Source organism: Cololabis saira, chromosome 1 (genome assembly GCF_033807715.1).
Source record: "Cololabis saira isolate AMF1-May2022 chromosome 1, fColSai1.1, whole genome shotgun sequence".
In the NCBI taxonomy this organism is placed as follows: Eukaryota; Metazoa; Chordata; class Actinopteri; order Beloniformes; family Belonidae; genus Cololabis; species Cololabis saira.
This window is the reverse complement of record NC_084587.1, coordinates 45105148-45117889: the sequence shown is the minus strand read 5'-3', so window position 1 is coordinate 45117889 and position 12742 is coordinate 45105148. Positions and strand designations below refer to the sequence as shown.

At 47.8% G+C, this 12742-nt stretch overlaps 1 protein-coding gene across 2 annotated transcripts; it reads left to right on the top strand.

The window, feature by feature from the left end:
- The first annotated feature begins 416 nt into the window (after positions 1-416).
- pcdh18a (protocadherin 18a) lies at positions 417-12096 on the top strand. Of its 2 annotated transcripts, none has more exons than XM_061724499.1 (4): positions 417-3097; positions 5103-5158; positions 5713-5885; positions 10579-12096. In XM_061724499.1, the coding sequence occupies exons 1-4, from the start codon at positions 620-622 to the stop codon at positions 11427-11429; spliced, it is 3558 nt and encodes a 1185-aa protein (XP_061580483.1). In that variant the 5' UTR covers positions 417-619; the 3' UTR covers positions 11430-12096. The 2 variants fall into 2 exon arrangements, with proteins under 2 accessions (XP_061580483.1, XP_061580476.1); XM_061724492.1 differs by having other exon boundaries at positions 5070-5158.
- Positions 12097-12742: the final 646 nt, after the last annotated feature.

Sequence of the window (12742 nt, the reverse complement as noted above, 5' to 3'; positions counted from 1 at the left end):
GACTTGTAAACATTCCTGCAATTTCCCCCCTGAACGAGCGCTTTTCTCCCTGGGTTTATTTTATCCCCTGGCCTTTCTGGAAGCATATAGTCGTTATTCTTAAAAGTGGTGAGAGTGAAGCGAAGCCCCACGGGGCGGGTTTCCCCCTCCACCACCTCCACCACCCCCCCGTCCCCCTGCGCGCTCAGTCCTCCCCTCTCGGACTTTAAGTGGCCACCAGCCAGTTTGTGATTGAAGACGCTTGTCTTTTGGGCGTGAAAGGAGGGAGCTTTCACGCGCAACTCGCTGTTTTTGAGGCGGGTTTTTGCATTTTAAGGAGTAAGGAGGGGGGGGGGGCAGATCCAGAAAGAGAGAGAGAGAGAGGGAGAGCTGTGGAAAGCGCACGGCACAGAGGAGAGCAGACGCGGAGAGGAGAGGCAGAAAGAAAGGCGCACGGATTTCAGCGCACGGATGCGCGCAACAGACCCCGCTGTTCACCGGGAAGACAAGACAAGGCAAAAACCCACTGCTTTCATGGGAATAAGTCACTCCGACGCGCTCGCAGTTGCCGTCTGAGCGCGTTAGAAGTGGACCCGAGCTTAATTCTGCAGCTTTTTTGGTCTCCGTCTTGTTCTAAAAAATGACAGGGCTCTTTCTGAACCGAATGTGGACCGTTCTGGTGTGCGCGGCGCTGGCATCGCAGCTCGCCACCAGCAAGACTCTCAAATACCAGGTCTACGAGGAGCAGAAGGTCGGCACGGTCCTCGCGCGGCTGAAAGAAGACGTGGCTGATGTTTTGGCCAAACTTCCCAGCTTCGTGTCGCTGCGCTTCCGAGCCATGCAGCGGGGAGGGAGCTCCTCTCTCCTCGCCGTGCGCGAGCAGGACGGAGAGATCAGCATCCGGAGCCGGATCGACCGCGAGAAACTCTGCGAGAAGAACCTGAACTGCTCCATCCAGTTCGACGTGCTGACGCTGCCCACGGAGCACCTGCAGCTGTTCCACGTGGAGGTGGAGGTGCTGGACATCAACGACAACGCGCCCCAGTTCTCGCGCGCCCTCGTCCCCATCGAGATCTCTGAGAGCGCGTCCGTAGGGGCGCGCATCCCCCTGGACAGCGCCACGGACCCCGACGTGGGGGAGAACTCGCTGGACACGTACGCCCTGGAGCCCAACGACTTCTTCAGGCTGGACGTCCAGTCTAGGGGGGACGGGGTGAAGTACCCGGAGCTGGTGGTGATGAGGGAGCTGGACCGGGAGGTGCGAGCAGGGTACGAGCTCAAGTACACGGCCTCTGACAGGGGCGTGCCCCCCAGGACAGGCACGACCCTGCTCAAGATCAGCGTGGCGGACTCCAACGACAACAGCCCCGTGTTTGAGAAGTCCTCCTACGTCGTCAGCCTCCCCGAGAACTCACCTGTTGGCACAGTTCTCGTGGACCTGAACGCCACGGACGCGGACGAAGGCACCAACGCCAAGATAATGTACTCATTCAGCAGTCACGTGTCCCCCAAGATCATTGAGACCTTCAAAATCAACCCGGACAGCGGCCACCTCACTCTGGTCAGACGCGTGGACTACGAGACCCTGAACTCCTACGACATCGACGTGCAGGCGCAGGACATGGGCCCCAACTCCATGCCCGCGCACTGTAAGATACTCGTCAAGGTGGTGGACGTGAACGACAACAAGCCGGACATCAGCATCAGCCTCATGTCCGCGCAGGGGAACGGGGACGCGGCGTACGTGTCTGAGGGTTCCCCGCTGGACACGTTTGTGGCGCTGGTGCGCGTGGAGGACCTGGACTCCGGCCAGAACGGAGAGGTGCAGTGTAAGCTCCACGGCCAGGGCTTCTTCAAGTTGCAGAAGTCCTACGAGAACAACTACATGATCCTGACCAACGTGTCCCTGGACAGAGAGAAGAGGTCAGAGTTCAGCCTGACGGTTGTGGCGGAGGACCGCGGGACACCCAGCCTCTCCACCGTCAAACACTTCACCGTGCACGTGACCGACGAGAACGACAACCCGCCTCATTTCGAGAAGGGACACTATGAGGTCTCTAAGTCGGAGAACAACGCCCCCGGCGCCTACCTGACGTCCATCCTGGCCACTGACCCGGATCTAGATGCAAATGGACAGGTGAGCTACTCCATTTTGGAGAACTCAGTACACGGAAGCTCCATCTCCACCTACGTCACCATCGACCCGTCCAATGGCGCCATCTATGCTCTGCGCACGTTTGATCGGGAGGATGTGAGTAAGATCAGTTTTGTAGTTCAAGCCAGAGATGCCGGGAAGCCGTCCCTGAACAGCAACACCACTGTCATCCTGACCATCCTGGATGAGAACGACAACCCCCCAGTTATCGTGGTGCCCCAGCTGTGGAATTTCACAGCCGATGTTGCGGCGTTGAAGTACACGGAGGCTGGGAACTTGGTTACTGTAGTGAGGGCAAACGACCGGGACGCGGGGGTCAATGCCGAGCTCATCTGCTCCATTGTCAGCGGAAATGAGGAAGGCTTCTTCTTCATGGACCCAAGAGCATGTGAAATCCACGCCAACGCCAGCCTGGAGAACTTCCCTCATGAACAAGCCGAGCTCACTGTCGTGGTCCGAGATCAGGGGACTGAGAGTCTCAGCGCCAAGGCGGTTCTCAAGATCACCCTCTACGAGAACATGGAGAACCACGCCCAGCCCATGGACCAAGGAGGGACTCCCCTGGATGCATCTCTCATCATCATCATCTCCCTGGGGGCCATCTGTGCCGTGTTGCTGGTGATCATGGTGGTGTTCGCTTCCCGCTGCAACCGGGAGAAGAAGGACACGAGGCACTCATACAACTGCCGTGTAGCTGAATCCACCCACCAGCACCACCCCAAGAAACCCTCACGCCAGATTCACAAAGGTGACATCACCCTGGTCCCAACAGTGAACGGGACCCTCCCCATCAGAGCCCACCACCGCTCGCCCTCAGCCACGCCACCGCTGGAGCGGGCCCAGCTGGGCAGCCGGCAGAACCAGCACAGCCGCCAGTCCCTCAACAGCTTGGTTACCATTTCCTCCAATCACATCCCAGAAAGCTTCGCCCTGGAACTGGCACACGCGACTCCACCAGTGGAGGTGAGCCCAAACACACACATGCACTAACGCACACACACATGCAGGCACAGTAGGCATGCACCAATCTGGTTTAAGTACCATACGTTGGCCTGATATTGGTTGGATAGCTGGATCGGGTTTTGCATAATGAGGCAGGTCCACGAGGCAGATTATTGACTTATATTCTATATGTGTGGAGTCATACATAAAATGTCATCTGTTCTCCATTTTTTCACCCTGGTAGACAAACACAAAGTGCTTCAGGCACCACAAACACATCAGTATTTAAAGAGGACCTATTATGGCATCTAATACCTATTTTAAACAGGCCTTGAATGTCTTAAAAACAAGCTTTTGATTGTTTTTTTTATAAATAGATTAGAAATTCAGCCTCTGAGGCATGTCTTTATCTTCCCATTCTCTAACCTCATTATCTATGCAGGATTCTGAGTGGGCGGGGCTATGATAATGAGGCTCTGTGCTGATTGGCTGTCTGAATGACGTGATACACCGCTACGGTGTATCACGGTGGAAACTCCGGCCGGCGGAGTTAGTTGTGGGCGTGGTTTCATGCATCGGAGGCCAACTTATGTAAATCGCATTTTCGTTACGTAACGAAAGGGAGCAGAATCTGAATGGCTCGTAGAAGCCACATCAGACTGGATGGCTCATCCGGGCGGGCTGTACAGACACTGCAGAATTTGGTTGCTTTCCTCCTTCTCTGAGTTGGCAGGCTGAGGGGAGACCACTTTATATATGTTAAAGCAAAAGAAAACATGTTTTTCATAATAGGTCCCCTTTAATGAAGTTTTACGGAACATTTGATGACTCTTCGGAAGCACGGTCTAGCTTTTGTCTCGCGTTTCCACTATCAGGAATAAAACCAGTCAAAGTAACTGTGGACTGCTGTCCACAGTTACTTTGTCTCTTGTCTCTTGTGGTCTATTGCTTCACACGCTACGTCACACATCAGCAGCATGAAACCACCTCACAGAGCGACAGTGGAGCTAGTTAGCCAGCGATAGAGCAACATCACGGCAGGGACTCACCAAGGTAATGAGGAATGAAAAAAACGGGAGCGACTGAGCAAAAATCCCAAACTCGAGTAAACCTTCGATGGTGTTGTAAAAGCCACTTAACCTCCCCGCCTGCAGGAGGAGCCGCTGAGCTAGAAATCGCACCGCCCCTGCGTGTCACCTTAAGCTGATAACAATTTTAGTCATTTCTCATGTTCCCTTGAATCCTTCTCTTTCCAACGCTGTGAATGTTTAATAAAAACATTTCAATTATTTTATGACATATTTCAGCCGAAAACCAGCTAAAACCAAGGACCACACATACTTTTGTTTGCCGTTGTATTCCAGAAATAGAAAAAAACAGTTGACAACACTTATGTTTATTTAAATATAGTTCTAAAAAGCTAGAAGTGAAGCCGGACGCCCCGGCGGGTAACGGGTCAGCATCTGAACTATTTGTCCAATATCAGCATTGGAATATGGACTGACAAGAAAAGGACTGGTGCATCCCTAATGTAACGCACACACGCACATGCACACACGTGCGCACACCCCCCACGTGCGTCTTTATCAGCCGCCTGCAGTTTCACACTGACTCTCATTAGAACTGTTGATGATAATGGACGTCTGTGTCTTTACCTTGTTTGCACTCCGTCACCTCCATGGCCCCCCACGTGACTCACCCCTCAGTCATTTGTTTTCCATTTTCATCCAGACCCCCCCGACTCCTTCACACCCTCCCCGTTTTTTGTTTAAATGTCATCCATTTTGTCTCGCCCTTTTTTAGCAGCCTCTCCATCATCCATTTTGTATTTACTCATCCATTATTTTGTCTCTTGTGTTGTCTCTCTTTCTCTCTTTTTTTAAATTCCTTTTCTCCATGTCCCATCTGTTATTCATCCCCCAACCCCCCCCTTTTTTCTTTTTTTTCCCCTTTTGTTTTATATTTTGTTTGTTTTTGTCATTTTTTGGTGTAGCAAGTCTCACAGCTTCTGTCCATGCTCCATCAGGGCCAGTACCAGCCCAGACCCAGTTTCCGTGGCAACAAATACTCCCGCAGCTACAGGTAATTTACCCTCCTCCCTTCAGACCCTTTTATTCCAGAAACATTCCTCTTTTGTTTGCCTTTCAAGCCACTTGTTTCTCATTGTGTATGTCATGAGGTACAGTACCACGTGTCGGCTGACCTGTTACATGGTTCGATGGCATGTGAATGTTGTTCTTTTCTTCATATTCCAATTGTGATCATGCCAATGCCATTCAGTTTCAAAGTGTTCTCATTTGTCTGAACGTCCCGACTGTTGGTGCTCAGGTTGTAAAGTGTGCATCCATCAGAGCATCTGCAGTAATATCTTCTTATGATCTCTAAGTGGCAGATTTATAGAAGCCTCTAGTGGCTGTCGTGATAGATTTATAGATGGGATCTATCTCCGTGTGGGATTTATGGGCCGAGCCTCGTCCAGCGAATTGACAGATTGCAGAAGCAGCTTCAAGCCTGATGTGGTAGATTTAGTCTTCCCAGCAGGCAGCCTGATTCACGAGGTGTAAAGTTTAAACTAGTGTCTGTGCATTACAGGTGACACCTCTGTGCCTGTAACGACTTTAAATGTCTGTCTGCAGGTATGCATTACAGGACATGGACAAGTTCAGCCTGAAGGACAGTGGCCGTGGCGACAGTGAGGCGGGGGACAGTGACTGCGAGATGGGGCGGGAGTCCCCTGTGGACAGGCTGCTGCTGGGGGAGGGTTTCTCTGACCTGATGCACCTCGAAATGCACCATCGACTACACCCAGGTGAGTGATGGAAACCGCCTGTCTCAGCCCGAGAGGCTCGCACCTCAGCTTCCTCAGTAGCGGCGCTTCCCAGACATCTTTTCAAGTGTCAGCCCTCCTGAGCTAAGTCCGATTTAGTTTAGATCCATCTGGAGTGTACTGAATTGATTCTAAAACCAACATCTTCCACTTAAGGGGGCTTTGCTACAAAGACTGTTCAGGAAAGCCAGGCTTTTTTCAGGTGGAGAGACAAAATTGGGACTTTAGCAGTGATGTTTACATTGGTGAACAATGGCCCTCTGCTGCTTTAAAAAGCACCAAGTTTTCCATATTTTATTTGGTGCAACTGCACAGAAATTGAAAGTTTAAGTTTAGTGCCTTCTCACCCTTAGAGATAGGGTGAGAAGCTCCGTCACTCGGGAGGAGATCGGAGTCGAGCCGTTGCTCCTTCACATTGAGAGGAGTCAGCTGAGGTGGCTTGGGTATCTGTATCACATGCCTACTGGACGCCTCCCTAGGGAGGTGTTCCAGGCATGTCCCTCCTCCCTAGGGAGGTGTTCCAGGCATGTCCCTCCGGGAGGAGACCCCGGGGAAGACCCAGGACACGCTGGAGAGACTATGTCTCTCAGCTGGCCTGGGAACATCTCGGACTCCCCTCAGAAAAGCTGGAGGAAGTGTCTGGGGTGAAGGAAGTCTGGGCATCTCTGTTAAGACTGCTGCCTCCGCGACCCGGTTATGGATAAGCTGCGGAAAATGGATGGATGGACTAAATTTATTTTCTAATTTCTTGTCTTTATTATCATCTATTTTTTATGCCCTAAAAGTGTCTGGGCAGCCAAAAACAAACTTCATACAGACACATAGCCTGGTGTAGATTCCAGACCCCTACAGATCTCTAACAATAAAAACGGCCTTGTCCGGCCTCTAAGTGGTGCCGTTATAAGAATTTCCATGTTTTTGGCCTATATCTGAAGAACGTTAAGGAGCATAACACAAATGTTTTTTCCCCATGAGTAACGTCAAGCTCCTTAATTAAATCCTGCCGTTCACAAAAGTTTACACCATAAACTTTTCCCATTATTTTTTCGTCATTATTTTCGCGTGGCCCAAAGTTAATCTTTGGACAGCAAAAGCGCCCAAATGATAATGGAGTCAGGGATTACAAAATGCTTTAATAGGGAGCAAAGGCACTGCAAATGCAGGAGCAGCTAATGCTAAAAACTAAAAGAATCATCAAAATAGAAACTTGAAGAAGGCTTCAGAGTGAGCAGAACCAGCAAGGGAGGAATGTGAAACAACACGATTTTACTGACAGTGACAAATACTTAAAGGGACGACAAGACACCGGTGTTGACAAATACAGCAGGGGAAAAGAGAGAAAGTGCTTTTAAAAATATGATAGAAAAAAAGCTAGCCACAAAATTGTCCAAACTATAAAATAGCACAAGAAAGCCAAGGTTACAACTTAAAGATAATGTAATCCACGACCATGACAGCGATTTGAAGTTAATTAGACCTGGTATTGACAACTATTATGACTCTTTGGAAGCACACTGAGTTTTGACATTTTTTTCCCAATGGGTGCGATAAAACTCAAACTTGTTAATATTTTATAAGCCGTTGAAGATAAAAATCTACATTTTCGGATGAATTTACAGGACTTCAGCTGGAGGCAGTAATGATGTTGCTGATTTTTTTTAACTTAAAATTGGCAGCTTAAAAGCTGATCAGCATTTCAGAAGCTGACGTGAATGACGAACGTTCATGAAACAGCAGTCGCTCACTCTCCAGGACGTGTTTAATCAACTGGCCAGCAGGTGGCAATAGTTTACGTTTTTGCTCATGTCTTTGAAGTTAAAACCAATACCATTTTTTTCCTGACCAACTCTGCTTCCATATATTTTGTGAAATCAAAAAAAATCATTTGTAAGGCTACAGGCAAATATTTAAAGGGCTAGTTTTTAAAAGCTCTATGATCAATATTTTCTGATGTTCTCTTTCCAGTTTCAGAACGTTCAATTCAATGTGCTTTTCTGGTCAAAAGCATTTATATATCTTGGTCAGACTCAAGACCCATCCACCCTGGATTCAGTGCTGATCATCGCTGGTTTCTGAGAGGTTATGGTTAAGTTACCATGGTGATGTTTCAGGTTGAAAGAGAACCAACTTCTTGTTACTGGAAACCCTGGCGTTTAATTTATCCAGTCTCATCTTTGCACTAATTTGAGTTCTCAGGACTGCTCTCGTATCAGACATTGAGCTCAGTTTGACCCTGAAACGGCCGAGACCTGGCCTCTTCTGGGCCACACCTGGGCCTGCGCCGTCACGGCCGCCTGACAGATTTCAGCACCACGGACAGCATCAGGCCGGAGCCTTTTATTACACCTGCCTTTACAGGCACTAAATCTACCCTGTCACCAACACAATCTGTATTGTACTCGGCCCCATTCTTCCACACAATCCTCATTTCCACGCTCGTTATCACATGGAGAGAGGCGGCGGCATGTTTCGCTGTTTGTGTTGGCGTACGGTTGCTTCTGTGTGTGCGTTTCCTGCCCTTCAGATAGAGTCGTGTCTGTAAAATCCTCCCCGGAGCGGAGATGAGTCGCCTGTCACTCATCGGTATGCGTCTCAGGGTGATGTTTTTTTTTTTCTTTTCCCCCTCACCCCCTCCCCCGGTGAGTGACAGTGGTGCGCTTTCATGTCTGAACTGAGGAGAATTCAGAGTAATTGCTTTTAGAATGTTGTTTTTCCTCACCGTCTCTCGCTTGCTCGTGCATCCCCAAGAGCTGCTCAGCTTCTTTTAGTCCGTCCAGCGTATGTTTACATATTCTGTCCTTTTTTGTAGTGCATAAAAGGTACTGGTCAGTCAGGCTTTATCTCAGTATTGTTTTTCACCTTTTGAGAAAGAAATATGCGACTATTCTCTTCCCTCATCTTCCCTTCTGCTATCTTTTATGCTAATATAAAAGAAGGGGAGGGAAGGGAGATAATGGGGCCTAGAGGGTGGATTATCACTCTGTTTCTACTTTAATTTGTTTAGATTTTTCTATTTAGATGGGCAAATGTGCCTCTTCATTCTGGATATGACAAAGGAACCAAACAAGTAAATCCCTGCCTCTTCCACTTAGGCAGGATCTACCAATATTTATTTATTTAGACTCTGTCATTGTTTTCATACCTGGCACTACCGTGCATTAAGCTGTAAACACCATCAGGATGAGATCAAGGAGAGATAGAAAAAAAAGCTTCCAAGCTGAGCGCTGCGATGAAAAGACAGAAGCAGTTTAGCATGAAACACTGTGCATCACCTCGCACTGTTGCTGAAGTATCTTTTCAAATGTGACCCTTTCTCATCCTCTTTCACTTCATATTCAGTGTTTGTGACTTAATTGTTCATGCACTTTTACATTTTCTGAAGCAGAGCGAGCCACATTCTTGGGGAAAAAAAGAAAACGCCTTTTACCGCTTCCTAACAAGGGCAATAAATGGGAAAAGGCTCGGCTTCAAGCCTAAAAGACCATTTACAACTAAACTAAACACCAGTCCAACACCAAGCAGCTAAGGGAACACATCATAATAAAAGACTGGAATGCTACAGAAAAGCAGCAATGGTTCCTACGTCCCACAAGCAACAGCCTGCCATCATGTGAGACAACTTCTGTTGTAATAGACGCTATATAAATAACATTGAATTTAATTTAATTGGTTTAAGGATCACCACTCAAGGAGATAACTAATGAAGAACAACCGCAAAAAAAACCTTCTGTTTCTGAAGCCCATCTCCGACTTCAGGCTTTCCTTTCATGTTTCACCGTTAGAAATCAGAGCTCTGTGAAAAACTCCACCTGATTCATAAAATGCAAAGTTGCTGTGATAAGACATAAACAACTTTGTTGTCTCAGACCATTTCTATTAGCGTTAAAAAAAGTACTAAGTCAGCATCTGAACCTTCTTTGCTCTGACCTGACAAAACCTGTAGCACGGCCACCCGAAGCTGCAAAACTGTACCACATTAGGGTGTGGGGGGTGGAGCACATACAGTACAAGTAAAAACAGTTGCATTTGAAAGGAATGAGTATATTGACATTTATCAGTTAATCAATCAATATTTATTTATATAGCACTTTTAAAACAACCACTGTTGACCAAAGTGTTTTACAGTTAAAATCAAATAAAAACATGGACTACAAAAATAATCCTAGGGTTTTAGAATGATGACAACATTCAATTAAAAAACCCAATGAAAAATAAATAAAAGTATAAAATCAGTCAAGAAATCAACGAAAAAGAAAGCTATAAGTTATGTTCGTAATACATCATTTATACATATAAGTTATGTTTGTTATTTGAAAAAAACAAAGGGGTTGAGGTATGTGTAAATGTGCCAAAATGACCAATTTTGAAAGTCTATCTAAACATTCACTATATGAATGTAACAAAATTCTAACTTGGGTATGTCAGTCTGGAGGAATTTCAGAGATTGGGAGGGTCAAGGTCATCTCTCTGTGCTTTTTAGTATTTTACCTTTTTATTATTTTACCTATTTTACCTTCTTTTCTCATAATTTGATTTCATTGTATTTGTTATTTACTGTCTAATTACGTCTTGTCGCTTTTAATGTTGACGTAAAGCACTTTGAATTACCTTGTGTTGAATTGGGCTATATAAATAAACTTGCCTTGCCTTGCCTTTTTTCTTCTTTTTGCTTTAGCTATGAGACTGTGCACGGATGAATGTCGCGTCTTGGGACACTCTGACCAGTGCTGGATGCCCCCCATCTCCTCACCCACGTCCTCCGCCGACTACCGCAACAACATGTACATCCCGGGGGAGGAGTCCTCCCAGCAGCCCCCGCTGGAGGACGACCAGTCCTCCGTCGACTCAGAGCACCGCAAGAGCTTCTCCACTTTTGGCAAGGAGTCTGGGAACGAAGAGCTGGAGGGAGGAGGAGGAGGAGGAGGGGGAGGAGGAGGAGGAGGAGGGGACGCGTGTGCAGCTGGAGGAGGGGGGGCCGGCTCCCTCCTGACAGAGATGAACTCCGTCTTCCAGCGACTCCTGCCCCCTAATATGGACTCCTACACGGAGTGCGCTGAAACAAATCCACCCTCGTCTTCATCGGCAGCTGAAAGAGGAAGCGGGCGCGGTGGCAGCATTGCCGGTAACCATAGTAACAGCGCTGTTCCTCAGGACAGCCGTAGGGGGTTGCTGCCAGGTGGTAAAGGTGCGGCCTACCCCCCGGGCGTCGCCGCCTGGGCTGCCAGTACCCACTATCTCAACCCGGGAAGTGGATCTGTTTGCACCAACCATGTCTCTGCCTCCTCTTCTTCCTCTACATCCTCGCCCGCATCCTCCGCCTCCACCAACGGACAGCCGCCCCACCTGAAATGGCTGCCCGCCATGGAGGAGATCCCGGAGAACTACGAGGAGGATGACTTTGATGGCATCTTTCATCCGGGTCACCAAGGCGGGAGGCGCGGCGAGAGCCACCACGAGGCGGGCATGGACGCCACCGAGCTGGCTCACGAGATCAACAAACTCTTGCAGGATGTGAGGCAGAACTAGACACGCAGAGAGAGAGAGAGAGAGAGAAGGCCACGGTTCACCACATTCTGGAGCCAACGTAAACATTGCCTTGTTTACTCTGCCAAGCTTCCTCTTGGCCTCTCGGCTCCCAATCTCGCAGAGAAAGGGCATCAAAGCTGACGCTCCAAGAACAGACTGTTCACTCGTTCATAAAGTTGCTTGAAAGAGAAATTCCAAACGGAAATCCATCGACATAAAAAAAAATCTTGTTTTTTCTCATTTGTAATGTTTACAGCAACGTGAACAGACTTGGAAAAAAACAACTGTTGTGTGATCTTGTTTCTGATTCTCCGGTATCCTGCAGTTTTGTAGTGTCTGTGGAAAAAGAGGAACTCACTTGAATATTGTGCCATGTCTCCTGTTTTGTTATTATGGAATGTAACTGTACAATTTGACCTTTGTATTTTAAAAATACGCTCTTTTTTACTTCTATATATATTTATATGTGTTCGTTTATGTTTGTACAGAAAAAGAAAGCAGATGTCTATTTTTTATATTTGTCGCTGCATGCCTTGGTATCTTAACGTGCCCCCTTTCCTTTTCCCTTTTTTAATTTGTAACAGTTTTATTTAATTTTGTTATTGAATGTGCGTGTGCGTGTGTGTGTGTGTGTGTGTGTGTGTGTGTGTGTGCGTGCGTGCGTGCGTGCGTGCGTGCGTGCGTGCGTGCGTGCGTGCGTGCGTGCGTGTGAGCGCGCGTGTGTTTGGATGTTAAAATAATCACATTCCAAAGGAGTTTGTGTTTGAAAATGATTTCATGTGCAAACATTGTGATGATAAATAAAGAGGGACTCTTAACAGGGATCGGATGGAAAATCAAGATGCATCTTTCATTTCATCCCGTGACCTTACGCAGGAACACGCGGGAATAGAAAATGGATGAATGGATGGTTGCTTCATGCACGGTTTCTCCTCCAGATGCTTCGTTCTGCCCCCTCTGTCTCTTAGCACCCCCTACTGCTCAGCACCAGAACTGCAGCGCCCTCGCGAACACGGCCAAGGTCTGCTGTATTCAGCAAAAATAAAACAAGAAAAACCTTCCTCGGGCCTCATTATATCACCCTTCACATGCAGGACTCTGCTGATAAACGCAGTTTTAGCCTTGAGTTTATCCCCAAATGATCTCTTTAGATTAAACTGCATTAAGGCATTCATTTTAATTCAGTTGAAGTCCTCCTCACCATCTCTCATCTGTGAAAGCGCCGCAATTATACTGAAGCAAATTAGCAGCATATGATAATAAGTGCACATGATGGGAATCTGCAAGCATGATGTTGTGGAACACAGCGACTT

Bases quoted from the DNA above. Each gene is read 5' to 3' on its own strand.
- pcdh18a (XM_061724492.1), top strand. From the start codon at position 620: ATGACAGGGCTCTTTCTGAACCGAATGTGGACCGTTCTGGTGTGCGCG. The intron at 3,098-5,069 runs GTGAGCCCAAAC...TTTTTGGTGTAG, and splicing joins ACGCGACTCCACCAGTGGAG to CAAGTCTCACAGCTTCTGTC. The intron at 5,159-5,712 runs GTAATTTACCCT...GTCTGTCTGCAG, and splicing joins AAATACTCCCGCAGCTACAG to GTATGCATTACAGGACATGG.